At 43.2% G+C, this 27777-nt stretch overlaps 1 protein-coding gene across 1 annotated transcript in view; it reads right to left on the bottom strand.

Annotated features, from left to right (window-relative positions):
• The window catches only part of MICU2 (mitochondrial calcium uptake 2), a 267192-nt gene that overhangs the window by 18681 nt on the left and 220734 nt on the right, over positions 1 to 27777 (bottom strand). The window contains exons 6-8 of the mRNA XM_044284689.1: positions 23680 to 23762; positions 17805 to 17855; positions 1244 to 1341 (exon numbers count right to left, since the gene is read on the bottom strand). Of these exons, the coding sequence (XP_044140624.1) occupies positions 1244 to 1341; positions 17805 to 17855; positions 23680 to 23762 (232 nt within the window). The remainder of the gene's footprint in view (positions 1 to 1243; positions 1342 to 17804; positions 17856 to 23679; positions 23763 to 27777) is intronic.

Below are 27777 nucleotides of genomic sequence, written 5' to 3'. Positions count from 1 at the left end.
CGTTGCGGATTATGGGCGTTTTTTTTTCTGCACGGATTCTCATGCAAAAAAAACTGCAGTGTAATATAGTACCAGCAAAGTGAATGAGGTTAGAAAAAAAAAAAAGTCATGTACACTTTGCTTTTTCGTTCCATGTGGAAACTGGGTGGATTTAGAAATCCTCAGCATGTCAATTATGTTTGCAATTTTTGGATGGAAATAACATGTCGTTTTTGGTGCAGATATGTTTCAAAATGCATAGAAATCTGTACGAATAACAGCTCAGATTTTTTATTTTTTTATCTGCACTTGTGCGCAGGTACCTTAGGTTTATAACAGCAATATCCAAACAGAAAAGCATTTTTAATGGCTTCTAAAGGAAAATGTAACTTGTTTTTGGCCCTTTAAGTGTGGATGATCTCCGACCCATGACTAGTCAGCTCTTGTAGTTTCACAACAGCTGGAGGGCTGTAGGTTGGAGACCACTGTTCGAGACTAGTAGCAGATTCCCGCTGCTCTTATTTTTCTCCATTATCTACTTCTTTTAGGCCTTGTTCACACTTCAGCGTTTGGTCAGCGATTTCCATCAGTGATTTTTGAGCCAAAACCAGGTGCGGGTCAAAACCACATAACAGGTGCAGATCTTTCCATTACACCTCATCTCTGTGTAGGCTTCACTTCTGACTCACAAATCACTGATGGAAATCACTACCAACCACTGAAGTGTGAACGAGGCCTTACTTGGACTTCTTAAAGGGGTATTCCCATCATAATGATCTGTTAATGATTTGACAGTGATCATTTTTGTAAGTATATTTGATTAAGCAATTCTTACCGTTTAGGAGAAAATTTATCCACACTTACCTCATTGTTGTCATTCGGTCTCCCCTGGTTACGGCCACCGCTCTTCTCCGGAATCCTGGTGGCCTCGCTTGTGCAGAAGACTCCTTTTCTCCCGGACGGGCCGCTCACTGTCCTGAACGCGTGCGCGATGTCCTGGCCAGAATAGTACAGAGCCGCGAACGCGCATGCCAGCTCTGTACTATACTGGCCAGGAATAAGTCACCATGGCGCATGCGCGGAGGTGTGCGCATTCAGTCCAGCGCGCAGCCCAGCCGGGAAAAGACTTCAATCAAGATGAAGCCCGCCCTCAGCCAGAATCCAGGAAGTGAACGGCGCGCTGGCAGCAGGTAAGTATGAAAATGCAAAGTGGGATAACCCCTTTAACTCTTTTGCTGTATTGCTACCTTGACTTATAAAATACCTGTAGAAACTGGAATACTGCAGCTTATCCCGTCCTCCACGTCCAAAGAAATGAACAAGCAAGGTTGTGTTGATGTCTGCACTGTCTGACATGGACTCCTACAAAACAATACATTTATAATTACTATCATAAAAGTCTACAGAGATACTGTATGTATTTAGTGATATCTTATGTATTTCATATTATATATTTTAGTCATTTTCCTTGAAAGGACCACCCTTCCGGAAGATCATTTTTTGACTGATAATAGATGGTCGTCTCAAAGGTGAAGCTCATTTTTGGACAGATGTATATGCAGAACACATTCAGAGCAGTATCAACAGAAGTAAGGCTCACAGAAGTGTCTTAGGGCTTTGTACAACCTCAGAGTTTTTGGTGAGTTTTCACCTTGTTCAGATGTTACACATGCCCCTCTGGTTTGGCAATAGAATCAACTCCTTTGCTTATGGTATTGTTTTACTGGGACAGATATATATATTTTTTTGTTTTAAATCCTTGACCTCTACAGAGAGGGCCATCACGTTCTGGATGGTAAGGCCTCAACACAACTGTATGATTTCTTAGTGACAAAAACAGCGCATATGGCTCAATGTGTTTGAGCCTAAGAGAATTTATGGGATTATATGGAATAGCAGGTTAAAGGATAACATAGGTATCCGAGGGCTGTAGCAGAACTGAGCAGGAAGTTAGGCTCGGTTCACATCTGCATCAAAAACATTATGGAAAAAATTTTTTTTTGCTGGAAAATTAAGGACACAATGGGGGAGATTTATCAAAACTGGTGCAAGAGAAAACTCCACCTTTAATTTTCCAAAAGAGCTCTGAAAAATTAAAGGTGAAATCAAGTTTTCCTTTATAACAGTTTTGATAAATCTCCCCTAATGAATGAAACAAACTGACTGCATTGTAGTCAACAGAGTCAGTTGGGCACCATTGGTGTCCGTCATGCCTTTATTTTCTGTTTCTATGATGTCATGGAAATATAATTACAGATATGGCCAGAGCCTTCATAGAACAGTAGGGTAAAATTACCATAAAAAGTTCAAAACACTGTTGGAATCCATACCTCGTAGGACTGATGTGAGTTTTAGGGCTACAACTAATGCATGTAATAGTGTAATTTATGCAGTAGGGTAGGATCACCAAAGACCAAACAACAGTTTAAACATTGCTTACTCCGATCATCACTGCCGGGCAACATGGAACAATTTTCATAAAATCTCTCTTTAATAAGAAGTAAAACATGCATACAGCAGAGCACAATGAGCTTGGGCCCCCTCCACTGGCACCATGCTGATGGTAGACTGCTGACCCTGCCTTTCATCAATTTGGACCCAACTACAAAATGGGGCCACTTTTAGTATTTTTTCCAGGGCCACTTTAAGTTCCAGTCCGCCCCTGGTTTTTATGCAATATCAAAGACAACCTTTAGACACGCGCGTTACCGTTTTCAGAAGAAAGCCTAATCCTGTCCATCCCCTTTAAGGCTCATAGTTTTATTGACCATAAGGGCGCAGCCACACGTTCAGGTTTTTTGATGCAGTTTTTGAAACCAAAACCAAGAGTGGATTGAAAAATTAGAAGCAATTGTATTTGTCCTTAATAAGTTCATTTTTTATGATCAACACCTGCTCTTGGCTTAAAAAAAAACTGCATAATAAAAACCTGAGCATGCAGCGGCACCCTAAGGGCTAGTTCACACCACTGATTCTAAAAACACACATGGTTTCGAGTGGTTTTTGATGCGTCTTTTTTAAACCAATGGGTGTTCAATTCATTACAAAGCTGAATTTTCTGCTTGAGGTTTTTGAAGTAGATCTGCACCAAAAAAATTCAGAAAATGCACAAAAAACGCATGGACTTACATGGAGCCGTTTGTCTGCTTCCTATTCATTTCAATTGGAAATTCAGCGCTGGTTCTGCCCCAAGATAGGACACGCTGATAAAAAAAAAAAATTATAAAAAAAAAAAGTTCTGCTTCCCACTGAAATGAATGGGAGGCAGTTGAGGCGTTTATGGAGCTGATTTTGAGGCAGAAACGCCCCAAAAAATCTGTGTGAACTGGCCCTTAGAGTAAAGACACAAAATGGCATGATTACATATAGTCTCCAAGAAAATACGAGACTGCAGAAGTGGACATTTTCCAAACAGATAATGTAGAGCTGCTGATTTGCAGAACGCTCTCCAGTATGAGGTAAGGCCTGTGGATGCATCGCATGTCGAGCTTTCTAGAGAGCAGCACAGTAATGGTAAAGGAATTTTAAAGCTGGAGTCTTTATGGGTGACCTCAGCGCACGCTACACACAAGTGCTGCTACCTTCTCCAGGGATTCAGCCTTGCATCTGTTTATTCTGCTGCCTCCAACCAGAAATCTCTCTCGTTGAAATTTGCACCAACAAAGATAAAAAAAAAAAAAAGCTTTGCGATGTTCAACAGATGTGTGTCCAAATACAGTCATAAGTGATCAAAATGGAGCAGAGGGCACTACTAGACATGCCGCACATTGCTTCATAGGCTCTAGCCATAATAAGCAATATCCAATACCAGAGGGACAAGCCAGGATAGCAATGGGTAGCCAGGCTCTCACGCCGCTCTTCTAATATAACTAGAGATGAGCGTGAAATTCGTTCACGCTTAATTTGTTGGTAAAAGCAGAATTGCGTTATGGATTCCGTTACCACGGACCATAACGCAATTCTATGACGGAATGCATAATGAAATGCCTTTAGAGGCATTCAGTTATTCATTCCGTCATAATAGAAGTCTATGGGCTGCAAAACGGATCCCCTGCATAATGGAAACGGGACGGATCCGTTATGCAGCCCATAGACTTCTATTATGATGGAATGAATAACGGAATGCCTCTAAAAGCATTTCATTATGCATTCCGTCATAGAATTGCGTTATGGTCCGTGGTAACGGAATCCATAACTCAATTCTGCTTTTACCACCAAACGAAGCATAACATGAAATTCGCTCATCTCTAAATATAACGTCTATTACAAGTGGATGTTTACCACGGGCCAGTGCAGCCTTTTCAGCAATTATGTAGGTAAGTTTATCCTAAATATCTGTTCTTACCCAATTTAATTAGTCTTAGAGGGCATGTACCTATGACACTGGCTGGCCTGTAACATGTGCGCTTGGCACCTGAAGGCATCTGTGTTGGTCCCATGTTCATATGTGCCCGCATTGCTGAGAAATATGATGTTTTATTATATGCAAATGAGCCTCTAGGAGCAACGGGGGCGTTGCCATTACACCTAGAAGCTCTGCTCTCTCTGCAACTGCCGTGCTCTCTCCCCTCGGATTGACAGGGCCAGACGTGATGATGTTTTTCACTGCCTGGCCCTGTCAAAATGAAGAGGGTGGGGCAGTTGCAGAGAGCGCAGAGCCTCTAGGTGTAATGGTAACGCCCCCATTGCTCCTAGAGGCTAATTTTCATATAGTAAAACAATTTTTCTCAGCAATGCGGGCACATATGAACATGGGACCAACACAGATGTCTTCAACTGCCAAACAAACATGTAACAGGTCAGTCAGTGTCATAGGTACAAATCTGCTGACAGATGTCCTTTGATACATTTAATAATAACGGTTGTAATCCAACACTTTATTTTACAGACGGTAGTATTCTTAAAGGGCCCCCAAGATAACCTATGCTGTATTAGGGCTTATGGACATAATGGGGGAGAGGCTATATAAGATCCGCTCACTCTTGGACCAGGCCCATCCATGTGTAATACTGCATTTCACGTGAAGTGGTCACTGCAGGAAGAAACATATGGCCGGCTGAAGGGAGATTCCTTTGGCAGGAGGCTCGCACCTCTTAGTAAGCTTGGTGCACCTTGGGCTTTCCAAGAGACAGAAAAGAAAATGGTGCAGAAAGTGGTGGAAATCTCTACCTGGTCACAGCATAGATTTCCACTGCTTTCAGTAACATTTACAGGCATAAAACTTATTTCAAAAACCCCTGTTTCAATGGTAGCCACACTGCCTTACATAAAGGAATAATTACACAGTTCCCATTGAGATCCATTTGCTGCCCATAGCATGGACGGTCCAGGACTTATAACTACATTTGCCATGACTCTGCCCTGGTTAATGGATGACCGTTTTGAATGGTCTGGTAGTTGGGACCTGATGGTACTTTCCTCCTCCTACTTCTCACAGGCCACTGCCCGATTCCTGCCAGCACTTCCCTATAGGGTGCACGCGTGCACACCCTAATCTTCACCAGCCAATGGCTGGCTGCCCTGGGGTACTTTAGGCACTTTCCCCTGTGGGAAGGTGCCTGACTAATACAGATGTAGCAGGGTTAACACTCAAACTCTTAACTCAAATTTCTTAACTCATCGCATTATCTTGAAACAAAAGCCATTGAAAAGCAACTGAAGGTAGGTTCTCTAGCTTGCTAGTATCCTGCAAAGGCCTGTTGTACTGTTGTCTGCCCATGTACCGATTCTTCCCATTTCCTGGATTGTGAACCTCCGCTGCATGACCTAACCTTGATTTCCATATTGACCCTCCGCTGCCTGCCCTGACCTTGGGCCATTTCTCCTATTGCATGTACTTTACCTACCGTGACCGTCACCTGTCCCAGAGTACGATTGTGCCTGACTTTTCAGTGCCCTGCACCAATGTCTCTTACACTCGCGGGTCAGCTGTCACTCATACAACTACTTCAAGAAGTAGTGGGCTGGTGGTTCCCCTGCAGCAAAGTCCACATCCCCATACAGGGTTTGAAGGGGTTCTCTGGGATTTACATACTGGTGACCTATACTCAGGATAGGTCATCAATATAAGATTGGTGGGAGTCTGACTCCCAGCATCCCCGCCTGATCAGCTGCTTGAGGAGTTTGCAGTGCTCCAGTCAGCATCACCGCCTCCTCACCATTTATCAAGCACAGTGCCGTACACTGTATAGTGGCTGTGCTTGGTATTGCACCTCAGCCGCATTCACTTGAATGGGGCTGAGCTGTTCCTAAGCCATGAGACTGAGCTGTTCCTAAGCCATGAGACTGATGAACGTGTCGTCACTGGCCTTAGCACTCACGGAACGTAGAGGACCTCTTCGTATAGCTAGGAGTCACACCCCGATCAATTCGATATTGACGACCTATCCGGAGGAAAGGCCATCAATATGTAAATCCCGGAAAACCCCTTTAAAGGGTGAAAACCAGGGAACTGCCAAAATAATGCCCTTAGGCGTAGCCCAAAGTCACATCTGTTGGCTGACAAAGTGGTTCCACACCCACTGCTGTAACAATAGTGATCCTTCTTAGGGGTTAGTAAGCCACTTCTATCCCCAATTCCTGACGACTGCTGAAGAAACGTTAGATGACAAGGTGCCGAGCAGTTAAGTCAAACCTTCCTTTCAGCCGATTCCCTCCTATAAACCAAGTATGCAGACGTTCCATCATTAAGAAACACATACAAGACTGACTTTTCTTGGCAAATGATACCAGTAAATTAATGACTTTCTTATCAATTTTCTCTTGGCCGTACAGGTGTAAGCAGAGACGTTCATGCCAACAGTAGTTCTGCACAAAGACCGGTTCTCTTCCAAAATGGCTCAGCCGCACAATTTAAGATATGTTACTTATGTAAGGCATGGGCTATGTATTAGATAACATGATGACTGAGTGCGCTTCCCTCCTATCAGGTAGAAGATGGTGTCTTCATCTACAACACACACTTTGTAATCTGTGGGACCGCCGCATGTTGTCTAGATTAGGACTATCTGCAGATACTATTTTGCAGCTGATCTCACTGGCAAAAAATGGTTTTGGGGTTTGATAGGTGCCATATGCTGGATGCACACGTACTTCACTGTACATGGCATGCTATCTTCTGCTAATTAGGTGAGCTGCCAGTTATTACGTGAAGACTGGATGCTTCTGTTTCTGTAAGGATGGATGGCTGGGACTACTCCCCCGCTACTGGAGAGGCTTCAAAGACTAACACAAGTGGGCAAAGCTAGGAAAACGGTCTCAAAATTAGGAACTTTACAGAGGTTTGCAGGGTTTTTTTCCAGTACAGACATTTAAGGCCTCTTTCACACGGGCGTGTGCACCCCAGTTGCCGTATTGCGAACCGCATTTGCGGATCCGCAATACACGGTTGCCGTTCCGTGGGCATTCCACATTACGGATGCGGATCCATTCACTTCAATGGGTCTGCAAATCCGGAGATGCGGAACTGAATCCTACGGAGTGCTTCCGTGGGGTTTCGTCCTGTACTTCCGTCCCGCAAAAAAAATGGAACATGTCCTATCTTTTTGCGGAACGGCCGGATCGCGGACCCATTCAAGTGAATGGGTCCGCGATCAGCTGCGGCTGCTCCACGGACTGTGCTCGTGCATTGTGGCCCCTTAATTTACGGGGCGCAGACGCCTAAGGCATATCCACATGATATTAGGGGGCCTCTCTTCCCTGATAGGTGGACCTGGAGATCTGAACTAGTGATGAGGGAAGCAGGCTTTGGATCTTAGATCTGAAGTCGCTTTGCTCAAAACTTCGGTTTAATGCCGTACAGAGATCCGTCTCTGTACAGCATTAAAATGTATGGCCTCCGACGAGGCGAAGTCAGTTATTCTCGAAGTCTTGGATCCAAACTGGCTTCGGTTATGATTGCTACCTTGGAACCGAAGCAGAGTTCAGATCCAAATTTTAAAATGGTTTTCCAGTTTAGAAATCAAATACTGAATTTATTCACCAAAGTATTCAGAGACTTCAGGAATAACTGACTTCGCCTCGTCGGAGGCCATGCATTTTAATGCTGTGCGGAGACGGATCTCCGTACAGCATTAAAGCAAAATTTTTAGCGAAGCAACTTCGGATCTAGGAGCCGAAGCTCGCTTTGTTAATCCCTAGTCTGAACGATAAGGGAAAAGGGGGTCACTTATCAAACTGATGTAAAGTAGAACTGGCTTAGTTGCCCATAGCAACCAATCAGATTTCTCCTTTCATTTTCCAAAGGACCTCTCCAAAATGAAAGGAGAAATCTGACTAAGCTAGTTCTACTTTACACCAGTTTGATAAATGACCCCCAAAATTTCTATATAAACACTAAACCACATTTGCTTTAGGCTACCTGCACAGGGTTGCGGGCTTCAAAACAGAAAATCATGCGTGTTTTTGTATTACTTGCGGCTTTTGGTGTGGTGTTGATCCAGTTTTTCCAAAGATTTCACGCTTCCACTGAAAAGGGCGAAATCCGCACAGAGAAAAAGAAAATCACACAAAGAACTGACATGGTGCAGATTTAGAAATCCGCACATCAGGTCAATTTCCGTACAGAAAAAAAAGCTAACTGCACATGAGGTTTGTATAATCTCATACACTTGGCTGGTAATGTATTACGGTGCAGGACGGAATCTGCTAGGAAAAAGCGCGCATAAACTGCAATGTGTGCAAGTAGCCTTAGGCTGATGTTTAGAATAGCAATAAAGTGTAAATCATCATAAAATACATTGGTCCTTATTTAGCTAAATTGTGCATTTTTACACCTGTTCTGATAAGTGCGTGTGGACACGGTCAGCCGGTCAAGCTGATGTAACCCAGACTTATCAACTGAAACATTCAAAAAGTCGTAAAAGTTGTCGCAATCTTACTCCAGTGAAGAGGTGGCGTAGAAAGTGCGGTAAGATCTCACTAAAGACAGAAGTGTTAGACTTAAGGCTACTTTCACACTTGTGGTAGCAGGGTCCTGCGGGGGAACAGCCTGCCGGATCCGTGCTAATGCTAGCCCATCGTGCCGACGGAAGTCCGCTCCGCCCCATTCACTATTATAGGCGCGGGCCGGAGGTCCGTCCGCAGCACGGCAAACATTATAGTGAATGGAGCCGGAGCTGACTTCTGGCGGCACGGTGGGATCTGGCAGGCTGTTCCCCCGATGGAACAACCTGCAGGACAGTGCTACCGCAAGTGTGAAAGTAGCCTTAACGATGCATCAAACATTTTGTGACATTTGACTAATGTAGCGGAATTTACAGCAATGGAGACTCCTACAAAACGACTTTAAAAATAGACTTCATAAAAATTCTTATTCATGGTAGGAATTTATAACCTCAAGAAAAGGAGTGGTTGAGATGCTTCACCAATTGTGATATGCCATATACCATTGCATGCTGTATTGCAGAGGTTCTTGCCCCTAGAAGCATTGCAAGGCAGAGGCTCCATACTGCAGCACATGACGTCCCTAAGGCTCTAATGCCATTCAGCCATTGCAATTGTTTGAGCATCTAGGCAAGTTTTGTTTGGAAAAGGAATACCAGTTTATGAAATGTACTTAGGTAATGCCCAAATGTTCATTTAAAGGGATTGTCTCACTTCAGCAAATGGCATTTATCATGTAGAGAAAGTTAATACAAGGCACTTACTAATGTATTGTGATTATCCATATTGCCTCCTTTGCTGGCTGGATTCATTTTCCCATCACATTATACGCTGCTTGTTTCAAGGGCTTATGACCACCCTGCAATCCAGCAGCGGTGGCTGTGTTTGTACACTACAGGGAAAAACAGTGGCCTGTAACCGGTCCCGGCCACCAGAGAAGCCGACACTTTTTCCTCTAGTGTGCAAACACGACCACCACTGCTGGATTACAGGGTGGTCGTAAAACCTGGACGCAAGCAGTGTATAATGTGATGGAAAAAATTAATCAAGCCAGCAAAGGAGGCAATATGAACAATACATTAGTAAGGGCCTTGTTTTAACTTTCTCTACATGATAAATGCTATTTGCTGAAGTGAGACAACCCCTTTAAGTAGTTCTTTGACACATTAAAAAGGGTTTTCTCGGGATTAAATATTGATGACCTATTCTCAGGAAAAGTCCTCCTATCAGGGAGTGTCGGACTCCAGGCACCCCTGCAGATCAGTCGTTTGAAAGGTTTCTTCATAGTATACCATGTGCATTGTATGATGGCTGTGCTCAGTATCACATGAATGGGTCTGAGCTGCAGAAGGGTCATGTGACTGATGGCTGTGACATCATAGGTCAAGGAAGAGGCTGCAGCACTCAGCTGAGCACCGCGGCCATTTCCAACAGCTGATCGGTTGGGGTGCTGTGAGTTAGACCCCACTGATCAAATATTGAAGACCTATCCTGAGGACAGGTCATCTGTACTTAAATTATCAGACAACCCCTATAAAATGTCTCTAATAGATAGCTCAGCACTGTTTGACTTGTGGGGGGTCTTCTCGCTGGGACCGCAATCAGCACAAGGGCTGCGGTGCTCCTCTGAGCAATGTGTCCCTTGCATTGCTTAAACAGGAAAACTTGTTGAGCCCAGGGGGTAGTCTGTCCAATTCATTTGAAAGAGACTCATTATGCTAAGGAAAGAAGACCATCAATGTTAAAGATTTAGGTGAATAAAAAACTATTAAAAACTGGTAAGAATTGTAAAAAAAAAAAAAAAAAAAAAAAAAAGCCACACTCTCTTCATGGATCCTTTCTGCTCCTGTTACGGCACTGCCCGTTCCCCGCTTTTCTCGACTTCCAGGTGCAGCAATGATTGCCTATCCAGTGGCGTGTGACCGCTGCAGCCAATTACTGAATCGGGCAACATTGGAAATTGGGAAGGGGGGAGTATTGCTTATTATCTCTACAGCATTCTTAACAGTTTTAAAAATATTTAAAAGTCCCAGAGAACCCCTTTAACTTTATTAAATACAACTACAGAGCGGAGAGCTCTTTCTATAGAAACATATCTTGGCCATTAAAGGTGTTAAGCATTACTAATAGCATTGGCATTCTAGGGGGGAAAAAAAGCAGCGAAACCTAATTGTACATAGTAAAAAAGTGAGGTAAGAGAGATCATATAGCAATTATTTTCATCCCATCATCCCAACCGTTGCAAACCAGATGGTAAAACACACAGAATAAAGCCTTTCAATCCCTTAAACACTGAAACGCAGATCTGAACTGTTAACATCACATGCAATATTTTGTCGAAAGATGTACAATGGCCTGGGAAGGAAACTGTAACATTTCGAGACGTCTGTCGGTGTCTTACATTTCCTAGTTTTTTTTGTTTTTTTTTATCCTTTTTGTCCATGCACTGCAAAATAAATAGCTGGAGAGAAAACACACACTTCATGTCAACTTCTGGGACTCTCCGAGAGTGGCCTGGACGCAGACTCGGTTCTGTCACCACTTGCGTCGGGGCATTCTTTGAACAAAATACACCAGGCAACATGAAGAAAGATTTTTTTTTTCAAGGGGAAAGAAGGAGGGCAGAGGTATTTCAACAGAACTATTCTCATGACATCTAAATAGCCCCTGTGTCTTTTATCCCGCTGAAGAGGTAAGATGAAAGATGAGAATCTTTTCATGAGACTTAATACTAATGGTTATTTAGCTTTCAGCATATCTCAAGAAACCAAAGCCATTAGTTCAGAGTGGGTCTTCATGCTTATTGCATACGTGACATTTCAAAAATTTTATAGTTCTAGTGGTGGACATATTATTAAGCCCACCAAGGACCCTTCATGTGAATATATTTTCTTATTTCAGAATCTACCAAAAAGATAAATTTTTTTGATGGCATCAAAACGAAAAACCAAAATTTTTAAGTTTTTGGGCATAAATTAGGGAAAAATTGATAAAAATCTGAAAATTTTCTTGGTTTCTTTCACCATACTTTAATGTGGTTGGTATAAACAATAACAAAATGAATCCTCTAATTCTCCCGAGTATAATGATATAAATTACGGCTTATTTGTCAACCTGATTTAGTGTATATTCACATTAAAAAAAAAAGGCCATTAAAAAAAGCATACACTTTCAGTTTTCTATGGCCATTTTGCATCAGAGCGTGCATCCATTTTCTGGCCGTTTATGTTTTTAATGGCCTTTAAAAATGTTGTGGGCTTTTTTTCACATCCCATAGTGTTACTCAGTATAAATAATGCTCCCCCCAGTATAAATAACTCCTTCCATAGTGTCCTCAGAGTAAATAATGCCCCCATAGTACCCCCTCAGTACATGTATTGCTCCCCATAGTGCCCCCAGTATATATACTGCCCCCTCAGCTGCGCCACCCCCGGGAGTGCTGACAGATCCCTTATTTAAAAAGAAAAAACTTAAAAACTTTAAAAAAAAAAAAAAACTCATTCACTGATTTAAATGGGGTCTGTCTGGCCGTGAAAATGGCCAAAAATTAGACATGTCCTATTTTTTGATGCCTCTTATGTACTGCCCATTTTAAAAAAAACTGCCAGACTGAGTCTGACAAAGGCTGTCACGCGGCTCTTTTTCACCGTCATGTGAATGAGCCCTTAGTCATTATAGCCCAGAACAAAGGCGCTAAGCATGTCTGCCATACTTAGCATGTAAATGGCTACAACTATTTGGTTAAAGGGGAAATTTAGGCGTTCAAGTACTGAAAACTTACTGTAAAAATCAGGTGTCCAGTACAATAAAATTTTAATTGAAATTCTTTAGGCCAGGTTTTCTTTCCCCCCCCCAGATATTTATGGGACTTGTTTTCCTTCTGCGCTTCCTTGGTTAGGTAGTGTTAGTAGCTCAGTCGGAAGCTCCAACGTATATATTCCACCGGTGCACTGTTTCTTGCTTTCTCTCCACCACCTAGTTCATTTAGGATCCACCCCTCGGCAGTCATCATGTACATGAATGGGCTCAAGTGATGGCTCGGACTGTGAGTTGCATGTACCACAAATGTACACAAACCAGCACTTGAACCCAGTGCTCACGTGCCGTACATTGCAAGAGTAAAAAACCAGGAAAGATCACATGAAGCATGGCATGTGAACGTCAGTGCCTTAAAAAGAGTGGGAATTGGGGTCATGTGACCACTAGTAGAATCACCAAATTGGTGAGTTTTTAAAAACAAGACTACATTAGAAAACTAAGAAATCTGTGATTTTTGTACTGCTTTGTGAAATAAATGTTAGTTTCGGAACATCAGGACTCACTGTATATCCTAAGAGTACTGTATGAATTTACTCCCAATCCCACGCCAAATAATATAAATCTATATATCACAGAGCTCAGTTTTTCCCTCTCGATAATATAACGATCTCGGGTAGGGCAGCAGAAATCACCTAGGAGGTTCCTTTTCAGTATAAGGGCAGATAGGGAAAGGGCAACAAATGTAAGATGGAGGACAAGGATTATTCTTTTGTGGATTTAGGAAATCTTTATTCTGCATTAGACATTGCCAATATTGGTAGGGCATAACTTTTACAATGGATGCAGGATACTTAGTGTAACTAAACTAAAAAGTTTGGATCAATTTTTGTTGCTATTTTCTTAATTTTATGATTATTTGACAGCAGTTTTGCAATTTTAATGACAAGGACTGAATTATTTCAAGTCGTTACAATGGGCCACCTGGTCTGGGGAACTGCAAAAGCATTCAACCAACAAATCATACAGATTGCAGACTTAAAGGGGTTGCAGTGCCTTGAAAAAGTATTCATACCCCTTTTCCACATTTTTTCACATTACATGCACAAACTTGAATGTATTTTATGGAGATTTTATGCGATAGACCAACACAAAGTAACAAGTATGTGTGAAGTGAAAAGAAAATGACACATGGTTGTCAAAAGTTTTAATAAAAATCTGAAATGTGTGGTGTGCCTTTGTATTCAGCCTAATAGTTGCCCTGTAAACAGATTCTCCCACCTGAGATGTGGATCTCTGCAGCTCCTCCAGAGTGACCATGGGCCTCTTGGTTGTTTCTCTAATTAGTGCTCTCCTTGCCTGGGCTGTCAGTTTAGGTGGATGGACATGTCTTGGTAGGCTTGCAGTTGTACCATACTCCTTTCTATTTTCAGATGATGGATTGAATAGTGCTCTGTGAGATGTTCAGAGCTTGAGATATCTTTTTATAACCTAACCCTGCTTTACTCTTCTCCACGACTTTATCCCTGACCTGTCTGGTGTGTTCCTTGGTTTTCATGATGCTGTGTGATCACTAATGTTCTCTAACAAACCTCTAAAGCCTTCACAGAACAGCTGTAGTTGTACTGAGAATAAATTACACACAGGTGGACTCTTATTTACTAATTAGGTGACTTATGAAGGCAATTGGTCACACTGGATTTTATTTAGGGGTATCAGAGTGCAGGGGGCTGAATACAAATGCATGCCACGCTTTCCAGATTTTTATCTATTAAACATTTTAAAAACCATGTATCATTTTCTTTTCCCTTCACACATACTTGGGTTGGTCTATCACATAAAATCCCAATAAAATACATTTACGTTTGTGGGTGTAATGTGAAAAATTATGGAAAAGTTCAAGGGGTGTGAATACTTTTTCAAGGCACTGTAACATTGTTAATATGATGGTATATAAAAGTCCTTCTTCCTTTACCTGGGATTAACCCTTTCTGTGCCAGTGTGGCCGTATTATGGGGCTACAGAAGAATAAAAAAACAAAAACAAAGCCTGCAGTGACTTGCATGGATTCACATTAGATAAGTTTTCTAACAGCAGCCTATATATTAGGAAGGATTTAAAGAATTTATAGCTGCAAGAGCGTGTCTAAGGTATTAACGTGATATTTGTAGATTCAGCTCTATACATGACTCAAAAATTCCCCCGTCTTTTGTGTTCCTCGGAAATCTTGGCCGATTAGCAGTACTGTCCTGTAATAACACCTCTACGCTAGCGAGCGAGGAAGCTGCTTCGTGCAGAGCTCTCCAGTATATTGATGGCAAGGAGACACATATAAACAATACCCATCTTGGCTTATCTGAGATGACAAAGCCGATCCCTGCATTTATTATAAATATGCACCGACTTGTTTGCTAGTCACTTTATCAGCTGGGATTCCAAGGTGGGATTGGCGGACATCCAAGCACAATGTTAGTGGGAGTAGCACTTCAGTTTTAAGTTCTGCAGAACACAACAGTCTTTGAAAAGTAGAAGAAAGAGAAAAAAAAACCTCTTGACTGCTGCTGGGAGAACGACAAAGAATATAACCTTAAATGAACGCACATTCTTGTTTTTTATGCGAAGATAAATCTTTGTGTGCATAAAAGTTTCTAATATTTAGTTTCATATAATTTCATGTCATGATGTACCTTAAAATTAAAGCTTCCAAAGGGATTCTATACTTTTACATTAACAAGCCTAAATTAAAGTAGAATCACTTTGAAATGAGCAGTATGGTGGCTGGGTTTAAATCCAACCAAGAACATCTGCCTAGACTTTTGTATCCTTTCCCCATGTTTGGGTGGGTTTCCTCAAGGTTCCTAGGGCAGATTTACTAAGACCGGAGATTCCTACACAGATTATGTTGGAGCTATGTAAGGCTTCATTTACATCTGCGTCAGAGGCTCAGTTCGGGGCCTTCGTCACAGAGTTTGTCAAAAATAGTGGAGAGAACAGTCCAGGATGCTACAAAAATATTCTCCTGAATGGAAACCTAACGGATCCCATTAAAGTCAATGGGATCTGTTAGGCTCCGTTCCTGTCGGCACTTCCATTATAGGAGCAGAAGAATGGAAATAGATAATGCTGATGTGAAAGCAGCCTAAGCAAATAAAAGCAATGGGTTTAAATGCATCAGAAGACGTTATTTGTAACTAGAACTCAAAAAATGGCCTACAGTGCTGTGAAGGTTGACTGGAAATCTCCGACATAATGCAGTACAACATATCAGAGGTAGGGTTAGGCTTGGTTCACTTCTGCGTTCTGAGTCTACATCGCAGATTTCATTAAAAAAAATGCTGGCCAAAGGAGCAGACAGCATTGCGGGAACCTGCTGGACCTCATTATAGTCAATTTTTCCATCACATTATACACTGCTGAAGTGACACAAAATGCAACCCCTTTAAGACAATGGAGGATTAAAGGGGTTGGTTGGTTAGGTCATAAATGTCTGTGAAGAACAGACTTTCAAAAATAGCCGAGCTAGTGTATGCTGTTATTTCAGAAGTCACAAAGCAGTGAATGGAGAGGATACTATGCATGTGTGACCACACCTCCATGCATTGCTATGGGACCTCCAAAAATAACCGAGCATTAGCTCTGCTATTTTCAGAAGTCCCATAGCATTAAGTTGCGAAAGCTGTGCATGCATGGCTTGATCTTCATTCACGAGGCGGGCCCATTCTTGAGATAGGACCGATTTCCAAAGGTGGGACCTGCACCTATTGGACATTTATGGTGGCCCGACAGCAGAGGCAGCAGGTTTTAGGTTGAAGAGAGAAGCCTTAATTGAGTTGGGAAACATCTGCACTTTCCTCTCAGTCATTATACTGAAACCAGCCAGCCATGAGTCAATTCCAACCTTGACAACACTGCATCTGCTGCGGCACAGTATCTTCAGTTCATGCTACGGCTTGTTTTATCAAGTTGCAAGAGAGAACAATGTTGATGGGAACATTGCTTTGTTCAAACAATGCTTTGTGAAAGCAGCACATGGCTCTTATCTCAGACCTTCCCCAAGGTTAGCTGAAGAGCAACTGAAGTACTCCGCATGAAGCCTCATCACTGAGCTTCTCTCCACTCATGTCTGCACCAAAAGAAAACAACTGGGCTAAAAAAACTGCATACGCCCTGAGTTAATTAGATCGCCCCCAGAGGCCTGGAAATTCAGGGAACCGGGCTTAACAATACAGGTGGAGGCGATACCAGGTAAGGCTAGTTTTATATCTACGTTCAACCGATCGGGCAGGAAGTTACGGCAGAAGAACAGCCTGCTGGAGGTCACTGCTGTTCACCGCTGACCCCACGGACTATAATGGAATCCAGCCAGTTTCCGGCATAAGTGCCAGGTTTCGGACGGACAAAAACCAATGCACTGAGGGCTGGACTAGACCGGAGCTGCCTAGCAGGGACACAACAGTCCCCACTAGAAACCGTGAGGGACTGGGAGGGAAAGTAGAGGAAAGACAGACTTCGCTCAACGGCTCCTAAACCAATCCTCATATACTGCATGGTCACATCGGGAACAACAGACTACAATACCACTGGGCCCTTCCCCCCAGATACCATTCTTCCGCATGCACTTTATTATTTCCAGTTCTAAATTCAATAAAAGCAGTATAAAAAAAATCTATTCAAAAGCCAAATATAAACCCAATAATTACTTGCCATCTGGGTCTCTGTAATAATAGCACAAAAATCAGACCTGTGCGCCTACAATTCTTATGTCAATCTGCCCAGATTGGCAAGAATCTGGGGTGGCAAAAGATTTATTCCATTTCCTCTTCTTGATTAAAAAGGAACCGTAAATTTTGCCACATTGACACGTACTGGATTATGTCTGTATGGTGCGGGGTTCCCCAACATATGCATATATTACTGTTTTCAGGAACGTAAAGCAGGGGGTTAAATTAGGGCAATTAAACAGATAGATACAGTGATAGATAGGAGATCGATAGATAGATATGTGATCAATAGATAGATATGAGATCGATAGATAGATATGAGATCAATAGATAGATATGAGATCAATAGATAGATATGAGATCAATAGATAGACATGAGATCGATAGATAGATTAGATATGATAGATAAGATTAGATATGATAGATAGATAGAAAGATAAAGTATCTTGCACAGGAGAGATTTACCTGCATGGAGTCTGTCTTGAGTTCATCTTTTGTGCCAAGGATCTTCTGCAACTACAACGTGAAAACAAATAAAAAAGTTTTCCATGAAGTATAAAGAGGAGAGCGATGTAAGAGGCATAGTAAATTCTAAAAGTCAGATGCATTGTCAGGGTGGGGTTCTGTGGCTCCAGTACTGGTGGAAATGGTTCTGAGGTCCACCCTCCATCTATACAGAACACGTGCACACCCTCTTTTAACTGCATTATGATGTTAGCAGACATCATTGTATAGACAGGACGCATTATTAAAGGGCTCCTGATATTGATGACCTATCCTCAGGACAGAAGTGTCTGTAGAGCAGCACCCACGGACATAAATGGCCACACCGGTAATGCAACAGCCGAGCCACGACCGCAGATACTCAGCAGTGGACCGTATAGTGAATGAAGAGAGGTAGCGGCAGCATCTCCAGTGAATCCTTTATTGGACAGACTTTACAGAAAGTGTGCCATAAAATCAAGCAGCAACGTTTTGGCTGTATCCCAGCCTAAAGTCCGTCCAATAAAGGATTCACTGGAGATGCTGCCGCTACCTCTCTTCATTTGCTATCCTCAGGACAGGTCATCAATATCTATTCGGTGAGGGTCCGACACCCAGCACCCCAACCAATCAGCATTAGTACTAGTACTTTGAATACAACAGGAAGGACAGCTCCTTTCAAAGTGCAGTGCCCGTGCTGGGTTACTGCAGCTCTGCTCCCATTTCCTATTCATTTCAGTAGGAGTGTAGCTGCAGTACCCAGCACGGCCACTACATGGGGAACGGAGCTGTGCTTCCGGATTCATTCAAAGTGCTAGTTCCAGCGCCAGAGGCCTCAGGGAACAGCTGACCGGTGGGGGTGCGGGGTGTCAGACCCTCACTAATCAGACATTAATAAGGCTACTTTCACACTCATGTTTTGGCTTTCCGTTTGTGAGATCTGTCATGGGCTCTCACAAGCGGTCCAAACGGATCAGTTTTGCCCTAATGCATTCTGAATGGATAAGGATCCGCTCAGAATACATCAGTTTGCCTCCGATCAGTCTCCATTCCGCTCTGGCGGCTGCCTGCAGTGTTTTGGTGTCCGCTTGACGAAACTGAGCCAAACGGATCCGTCCTGGCACACAATGTAAGTCAATGGGGACGGATCCGTTTTCTCTGTCACAATAGAAAACGGATCGGTCCTCCATTGACTTTCAATGGAGTTCATGACAGATCCATCTTGGCTATGTTACAGATAATACAAACGGATCCGTTCATGACGGATGTATGCGGTTGTATTATTGTAACGGATCCGTTTTTGCAGATCCATATCTGCCCACAATGTGAGTGTGAAAGTAGCCTAACCTATCCTGAGTATCGGTCATCAATATCAGGAGTCTGGAAAACCCCTTCAATAAGGTCCAATAGGTTATTTGTGAAAAGAATCACCTTCAAATGGGGTTGTCTTCTGCTGGACCTTCATATTCTCATCACTGTGTGAGAGACAAGTCTACAGAGGATCCGTTGTGGGCCCATAAATAATCCAATTTTTCAGTGTTCCTTAAAGGGGCTGTCTCACTTCAGCAAATGGCATGTATCATGTACAAGCCACTTACTAATGTATTTTGATTATCCATATTGCCTCTTTGCTGGCTGGATTCCTTTTTCTATCACATTATACACTGCTCGTTTTCATGGTTACGACCACCCTGCAACCCAGCAGCGGTGGTCGTGCTTGCACACTGTAGCTCTGGTGGCTGGGACAGAGAGCGTGCACACAGGCACGCATGCGCAGCAGCGGCCACCTCACTATCTGCGCTGCAGCAGTGGTTGTAAACCCTGGATATAAGCAGTGTATAATGTGATGGGAAAATTAGTCTACCCAGCAAAGGAGGCAATATGGACAATCACAATACATTAGTAGGTGCCTTCTATTAACTTTCTCTACATGATAAATGCCATTTGCTGAAGTGACACAACCCCTTTTAGTAACACTGAAAATTTGCATTATTTTAGAAAGCACCTAGAGAGTTTCCCAGCGAGCTTGATCATAAACTTTCCTATCAATAGTAACTCGCACACAGAGTTAAAAATATCAACGCATATAAAAATAATCCACATACCTTACCGGGTGAGCCTCATTCCTCAAAGGTCAGCAAGAATAAAAATTGGCTTGTGGTTAAATGATATTATATGGAGACATTTCTGGGGCACAGGGCCGTGCAGGACATTTTTCCTATGCCATTAACATGGGCAGTGCTTTTATTTGAGACATATTTAGAATTTTTCCCCTTGGTAATGAAGTGAAAGCATGCGAACCAAAGGTAGAGCCGGAGGTTTACACAGAAAGTGTCATTTATAAAATGTACTTTAAAGGGAGTGAATCACTTTATTTTTTATCATAATTATAAATACTGACATGGAAAAGGATCTAGGAATTTTAATAAACAGCAAACTAAGCTGCAGAAACCAGTGTCAGGCAGCTGCTGCCAAGGCCAACAAGATAATGGGTTGCATTAGAAGGGGCATAGATGACCGTGATAAGAACATAGTCCTACCACTTTACAAATCACTAGTCAGACCACACATGGAATACTGTGTACAGTTCTGGGCTCCTGTATACAAGGCAGACATAGCAGAGCTGGAGAGGGTCCAGAGGAGGGCAACTAAAGTAATAACTGGAATGGGTGGACTGCAGTACCCTGAAAGATTATTAAAATTAGGTTTATTGACTTTCGAAAAAAGACGACTGAGGGGAGATCTAATTACTATGTATAAATATATCAGGGGTCAGTACAGAGATCTCTCCCATCATCTATTTATCCCCAGGACGGTGACTGTGACGAGGGGACATCCTCTGCGTCTGGAGGAAAGAAGGTTTGCACACAAACATAGAAGAGGATTCTTTGCGGTAAGAGCAGTGAGACTATGGAGCTCTCTGCCTGAGGAGGTGGTGATGGTGAGTACAATAAAGGAATTCAAGAGGGGCCTGGATGTATTTCTGGAGTGTAATAATATTACAGGCTATAGCTACTAGAGAGGGGTCGGGGATCCAGGGAGTTAGTCTGATTGCCTGATTGGAGTCGGGAAGGAATTTTTTTATTCCCCTAAAGTGGGGAAAATTGGCTTCTACCTCACAGTTGTCTTTTTTTCCTTCCTCTGGATCAATTTGTAGGATGACAGGCCAAACTGGATGGACAAATTTGTCTTTTTTCGGCCTTATGTACTTTGTTAAATATTTTCGGAAAGTTTTTTAATTTTGTGGCTGTATTTCATCATCATCTTCTTAGATGATTATGGGGGCAGACATTTTTCCCTGACCTGTGAAAAGCAGTTCAAGAAATTTGCTTTACAGCAGCAACATAGACGTAACAGGCATCAGCATGTCGCACTACCCCCATTTCGGGGAATACTAGATCTCCTTATGGAGAGAGTCTAAGCGGCGTGAGGAGTCTTATAGGCCGTGCAATTCTGGGAAGAGGGAATGCAAAGGAGCTCTTAAAGGGGTTGTCTCACTTCAGCAAATGGCATTTATCATGTAGAGAAAGTTAATACAAGGCACTTACTAATGTATTGTGATTGTCCATATTGCTTCCTTTGCTGGCTGGATTCATTTTTCCAACACATTTATACATTGCTTCTTTCCATGGTCACGACCACCCTGCAATCCAGCAGCGGTGGTCGCGCTTGCACACCATTAGTAAGTGGCTTGTATTAACTTTCTATACATGATAAATGGCACTTTATGAAGTGAAACAACCAGGGGTGGATTGGCCATAGACCCTACAGGTAAATTTCCCAGTGGGCCGATGCCTAGGAGGGCCACTCAAGCCCTTCTCACGACTGCCAGCCGGGTACATAATGATTTGATCTGGTCAGCAGGAGCCCTCCTGAATTCAACTGTTATCGACGTCCTCAGGACAGCAATACAGTTCAATAGTGTGGCGCAGGTGGCAGTATTTTGTGCTGCAGTGCAGTATTTGGTTCAGCTGGGGCGGTATATTGCTCTTTCTACTTCTGTTGGCCCTGCCTTATTATGTTGCCTTGCTTTTTGTCAATTTGGACTCACCTGCAAATAGGGGGACGCTTTTACGTTTTTTTTCCAGGGCCACTTTTAGTTCCCAGTCCGTCCCTTTAATAAGTGGTGTGCGTCTCTTTACACCGATGCATCTCGTGCGAACGCGCTGGAGATCAAGACTGCCGTTATGAAATGCCAGTCTTGATAGATCTCCCCCATAGTTTTTAGAACACAACCATTATCGTAGAACATAGAAATGTCAAATATTTCTGTGCAAAATCTAACAATAAGCGAGTCCACGTAGGGGGCAGTAAATCAGATAAGCTTCCCCACTGAACAGTAGCATCTTAACATACTTGAGGGTACGGAATATATACAGTCTACCACTCCTCCGTGTTCGTAATGGAACTTTTTATACACAACTATAATTTGTAAGAACTATTGCCGACCTGCCTGTAATTCTTTTTACCTAAATTTCCTGTCATTTTCTGCTAAGGAGAGGAGGCCGGAAAGAGAAGGGAGTCCATATATCTACTTGTAGGATTTAGTGCAGTGAGTAGGTTAAGCAGTAAGTTATCATAGCCACAGGTGATTTAGTCAGGTCACTGCTTGTATATATGTCAGGTTTACCCTATCAACCAGCAACTTTAATATCAGAGACATCCAAATAGTGTCTTGACCGCTACAATATTACCAAATCAACATAGAAAACAAGATTTCCGCTCTGTCGTGTAATTTCACAGATATAAACCGTAAATGGATTCCAATTTTATTATTAACCTATAGCTTCCAGTCTGTTTTTCCTTTGCCTTTGCTCCCACAACGGACTCTCCTCTGGTAGCAGGAAGCTAGCATTCTTAAAGGGGTACTCCCAGGTCAGCCATTCATGGCTGAGACTGCAATAACCGTCATATGCGGTGGCCAGGGTTACGGAAACGGGCTGTTCTTTGCGTAACTGCCATATTAGTAAATGAGTGTTTTGGAAAAAGTGTAGCTTGTAGACACGACCGTATGTATTTTGCAGTCTGCAGATACAGATCCTGTCCGTGTCGCTTCTGCTTTTTGTGCGGACCCATTGACTTCAATGGGTATGTGGTTTGCATTTTGTGGCCAAGTCTAGGACATGTTCTATCTTATTGCGGAATGGACATACAGTATGAATGCGGAAAGCACACGGATCATCCGTGTGCTTTCCGCATCCACATGTTCGTTCCTCAAAAAAATACGAATAGGTCCGCAAAAAGCCAACAACGAAACCATTGATGTCAATGGGTCTGCAAAGGAACCGCGGACCGCCAAACAGATACAGTCATGTGCATAAGGCCTATCACAGGAGCTACTGAGAAAAACGAAGCTTGCTGTATCAGTCTGTTTCTGCAGCATCCATTCACTTGTATAGGCGTTACAGAAAACTGCGTAACACAACCTTCTTGGCTACTAGGCGGTATTCAGATCTGAGCCTCTTTTCAAGGAGTGTAAAACATTGCATGATTAAAACGAAGTACGAGAGGGGGCGGTGCATGACACGAGGACTGATCTATGCTAGGCAAAAGGAAATGCTTGACTGCATGCTTCGTTGCATTCCTCCAGGGATATCGCCCCTCCAATCTGATACTGGGCATGGAGAGATGGACCTGCAATGACGGCCAGCAAGCATTGTGCACAGAGGCACTTTCCAATTAATAGGATCCATGCAAGATGCTCGCTGGGCCTCGGATGGTTGCCTTAGAAAGTATACCTCCCAGCAAGCAGTTGCATCTCTCCATGCCTGATGTCAGATTGAGCAAGCCTAGGAGGGACACTAATACGGAATATTGAGGAGTTAGTAAAAAAAGAAACACACACACACAAAAATACCTTAAAAAACTCTTTCTTGTCGACTTGGTCATTGTCATCAGCGTCTAACATCTCGAATGCAATCTGGAATCCAGTTTTTGGTTCTGAAACATTTTGAAGAATTATAAAAACTTTTGACTGGGGATGATCTTAAAAAACAAAACAAAAAAAACAAACCACAAATTTGCATTTGGGGTACTTTGGCCTGGAATTAACAACCTACTGTATTGGCCAGTTATGGTGTCCTGTCCACTTTGACAAGCTCATACATCTCAGAGACACTACATCATGTTAAACGCCTATTAGAGGATTCTCAGTAAATAAAGGGTAGTTCCCCAGTTGGGCCCTTCATCGATCAGCCAGATCGTCTCCTTCTCTCTGATGAACGCAGCCTGTCTGTGTAACATTTTTGGTGGTGCTGAAACCTTATTGATTATTTGGTGCTGACAAATTACAGCTGACTGTGCCAAAAGGTATTGTCCATGGCATTCCACCCATTTATGGCATGCTATATATAGACTTAAAGGAGTTGTACGAGATAATAAAAAATCTTCCCATCTGGCTAAAAAAAAAAAAAGTGTTGGGGTCCATTCACACGCCCGTAGTGTATTGCAGATCCGCAATTCACCCGGCTGGCACCCCCCATAGAACTGCCTATTTTTGTCCGCAATTGCGGACAAGAATAGGACATATTCTCTTTTTTTGCGGAGCCGCGGCCCGGAAGTTCGGAGCCGCGCTCCGGAAATGCGGATGCAGAGAGCACATAGTGTGCTCTCCGCATCCCGTTCTGCCCTATTGAGAATGAATGCAGACCCATTTGCAGACGAATAAAGCTTTAAACTCACCTCTTTCTCCAGTGCCGTTCTCTATGGTGCTGGTCTAGTCCTTCAGCTTCTACTTATTTGCAGTGGTGATGTGCTGATATGCAGCACATGACGGTTGCAAATCACTGTTCCCAGCGGTCAATCACTGAGGTCAGTGATTGGCGTACACCGGCACGTGACTGCTGCAGTTTGGAAATGAGCAATAAAATTAGGACGGGAGTGGTGGCATAGAGAACGGCGTTGGAAAAAGAAGCTGCTCTTCATTCGTCTGATTGGGGGCTTCACCACCATCAATAATACACAGTGGAGTCACATTATTATGACCACCAGCTAATATCCAGAGTAAACCTCTGTGTGCAGCACAGACATCAGCTAGATGGGCTGGGAGTGACTCAGTAAGGTCCTGGTAGGTTGTCGCAGGTATGTGGAGCCATGCTGACTTCAGTGCATCCCACAGCTGCTGGAGGGTGTGTGGAGGGAGGATACATAGAGCAAACATGAAGAGCAAGGTGGTCCCACAGATTGCTCAATTGGGTTCAGGTCTGGGGGAATTAGTGGCTCATTGTAGTACGTGAAAGTCTTGGTCATGCTCTTCCAACCAATGTCGGACATTTCTAGCTGTGTGGTACGTTGCATTGTTTTGCTGGAAGATCCCATCTGCCCAGGATAGACAATCAGCATGTATGGGTGTATGTGAACTGCAAGGATGGAGTCATACCCAAAAAGTTTGAGTGCCTTTCACATGATCAAGTGGCCCAGAGGATGCCACGAAAACATTCCCTAAACCATAAAGCTGCTACGTCTGCCACGACCAACTTGTGTTCTTCCAGCAATGGTTGCAGGGTATTTGTTCTCAAATGTTTCTTGCCTGCCATGTCAATGTCCATCTGTTTGAGGAGGCAGGAAACATGACTCATCAGAGAAGACAACCCAATGAGTGGAGGTCAAATTCTGATACTGAGGTGAAAATTGAAGGCTTTCTTCGTTAGCAGAGGTGCAGTAATTATCTCTCTGCTTCTGAGCCCCATACACAGTAGGGTTCTCTGAACTGTTGTTTTAGATACACGTCTGGTTGCCTCCTGGTTCATTTTGGGTGGTGAGCTGCTCCACTGCAGCATGTCGATCTGCCCTTGCCCACCTTCGTAGCCAACGTTCACCTCTCACATCAGTGGCACGTGGTGCTCCGCAGTGTCTATGACACTTATTCGCAATGAAGCCATTTGAGAACAGTTCACAAACTGCAGTTTCAGAACTACTGCCCCCCTTAACCCGAAAGCTAATGATCATTACTTTTTGCAACTCTGATAAATCGCCCCTTTTATCCATGACAGCTACGAGGGATGTGTGTGCAGACAGCCTATCGCTCACCTTACATACCCACCAAGCCAGACCACCACACGTGACTTCCTGCCGGAGCTGCCGATGTCGAAAGTAGGAAATGTGACTCAACTGTGTACATTCATGGTGTACCCCAAGAATACATCAATGGAGAATCCAGGAAAACCCCACTTAACACCCAACAGAATATTATGTCCAACATCCCCATTAACTCTCCCACTGCATACCGGCAATTGTGACTGCACAATGTGGTGGCCAAAGACGTGGCAGAGAAACCTGTCTCTATAGCAGATGCAGTGCATACAGACATTTCTACTTCTGAAAAAAAATATTTTTTCTAAATCTCATATTTCTGCACGAGCTCCAGATCTACGAGTGCACCAGACAATGACGCATTTACAGTACCCAGACCCGAGAGCGGCATTTAATACCTCAACATTTTAATATGCAAGGCCGCTTATCACGTCCCTCTTGAAGTTATCTAGTGTGAAGGGTTGATTTGGAGCCTTCCATCACCTCTCACACCCATAGCATTAGAAGACGAGTGATCTCTTTGTAAAATGAACCTGAAGCAGGAGCCAGAAATTAAGAGCCGCTGGAACGTCCAACGCTAAGAACTTTCTCTCTTGAAAATGATTTTTTTTTTCTTGATGGAATGTTGTTCTAAGATTTCTTAGATATTGGTTGTATTCTGATGCCTCCTGAGCTAAGTGGAGTGGATCGGTATGAAATATAATTCCCCCTGCGCAGACAGAAGATGTTTGTTTCTACCAAGGGTCTCGTAATCTGTTACAAAGGCATGAATAGAGGAAAGTACAATGTCTCTCACAAAAGGCGGCCACCAGCCATAAGGGGTATCTGTGGTAACAGAAATGATGGTTACCCTCGACCCCTATGAATGATGCTTTCATTTCATTTGAAGATGATTGCTAAATGTCATAGTGTGCATTGTGTCGAAGGAATTCCAAGATCAACCCTGCTGTTTGCTATGCTGAAAGTTATGGACCAAGAATCTGAACCACAGATACAGACGTGTCCTTTCTCACCTTTCCTCTTGGCTCGATATATATCCGAAGAGGAGTGGCGCGAGATGACCAAGTTTAGGAAAGGTATAAAAAAGTTTGCGGTACAATGCCAGAGTAATGCAAATGTATTATTTTTCCCAAGGGGGTCATCTTGCAAAAGGAAAGGTAAGGAACGACACATCTGTATAGTCCATGGGTCAATCGGACTCCTCGCAGAAGTGAACAGTACTTTTTTGCTAAGAACCTTTACTCGTGGAATAACCTAAAGGCTTAAAGGGGTTGTTGAATATTATTTAAAATTGGCTCAAATAAGCGTAAACAATAAAAGTGATACTCACCTTACCATTCCTCCTTTGCTACTCCCTGGTCCTATATGGACACACAGGAAATGCCTGCTCAGCCAATCGTTGGCTACGGGCTCATGCACACCAGTGTGTGCCCCTTGCCTGTACTGAGGACCGCAAACAGCGGGTCAGCAATAAACGGGCAGCGGTCGCATGCACTCAGTATCACGGATGCGGACCCATTGACTTGAATGGCGTTTCCTGCATGTCAAGAGGAAGGAGAGGACCATTGTGGAACCCCATTAATGGAACCAGAGAGTGCAATGGAGGCTGTTAACAGTAGGGTGAGCAACTTTTATTGTTTTATGCCCATCTGAGCTGGTTTAAAAAAAAATTGCAATGGCTGGACAACCCTTTTAACTCCTTAACGCATAATGCCGTACATATACGGCATTATGCGCCCACAATTGTATGGAGCAGACACCTGGTCACACTGAACCTGTCATTTAACCCCCTCAGTTGCTGCGATCAATAGATATTGCGGCATCTGTGAGGCAAGGCTGCGACTCCCTTTGCCTTTCAATCTGAGACCTCACAGTGAAATTGTGGGGTCCGATCAGTTATCATGGCAGCCTGGGCGCTGCTGAA

This window comes from Bufo gargarizans, chromosome 3 (genome assembly GCF_014858855.1).
Source record: "Bufo gargarizans isolate SCDJY-AF-19 chromosome 3, ASM1485885v1, whole genome shotgun sequence".
In the NCBI taxonomy this organism is placed as follows: Eukaryota; Metazoa; Chordata; class Amphibia; order Anura; family Bufonidae; genus Bufo; species Bufo gargarizans.
This window is presented reverse-complemented; position numbering and strand designations above follow the sequence as displayed.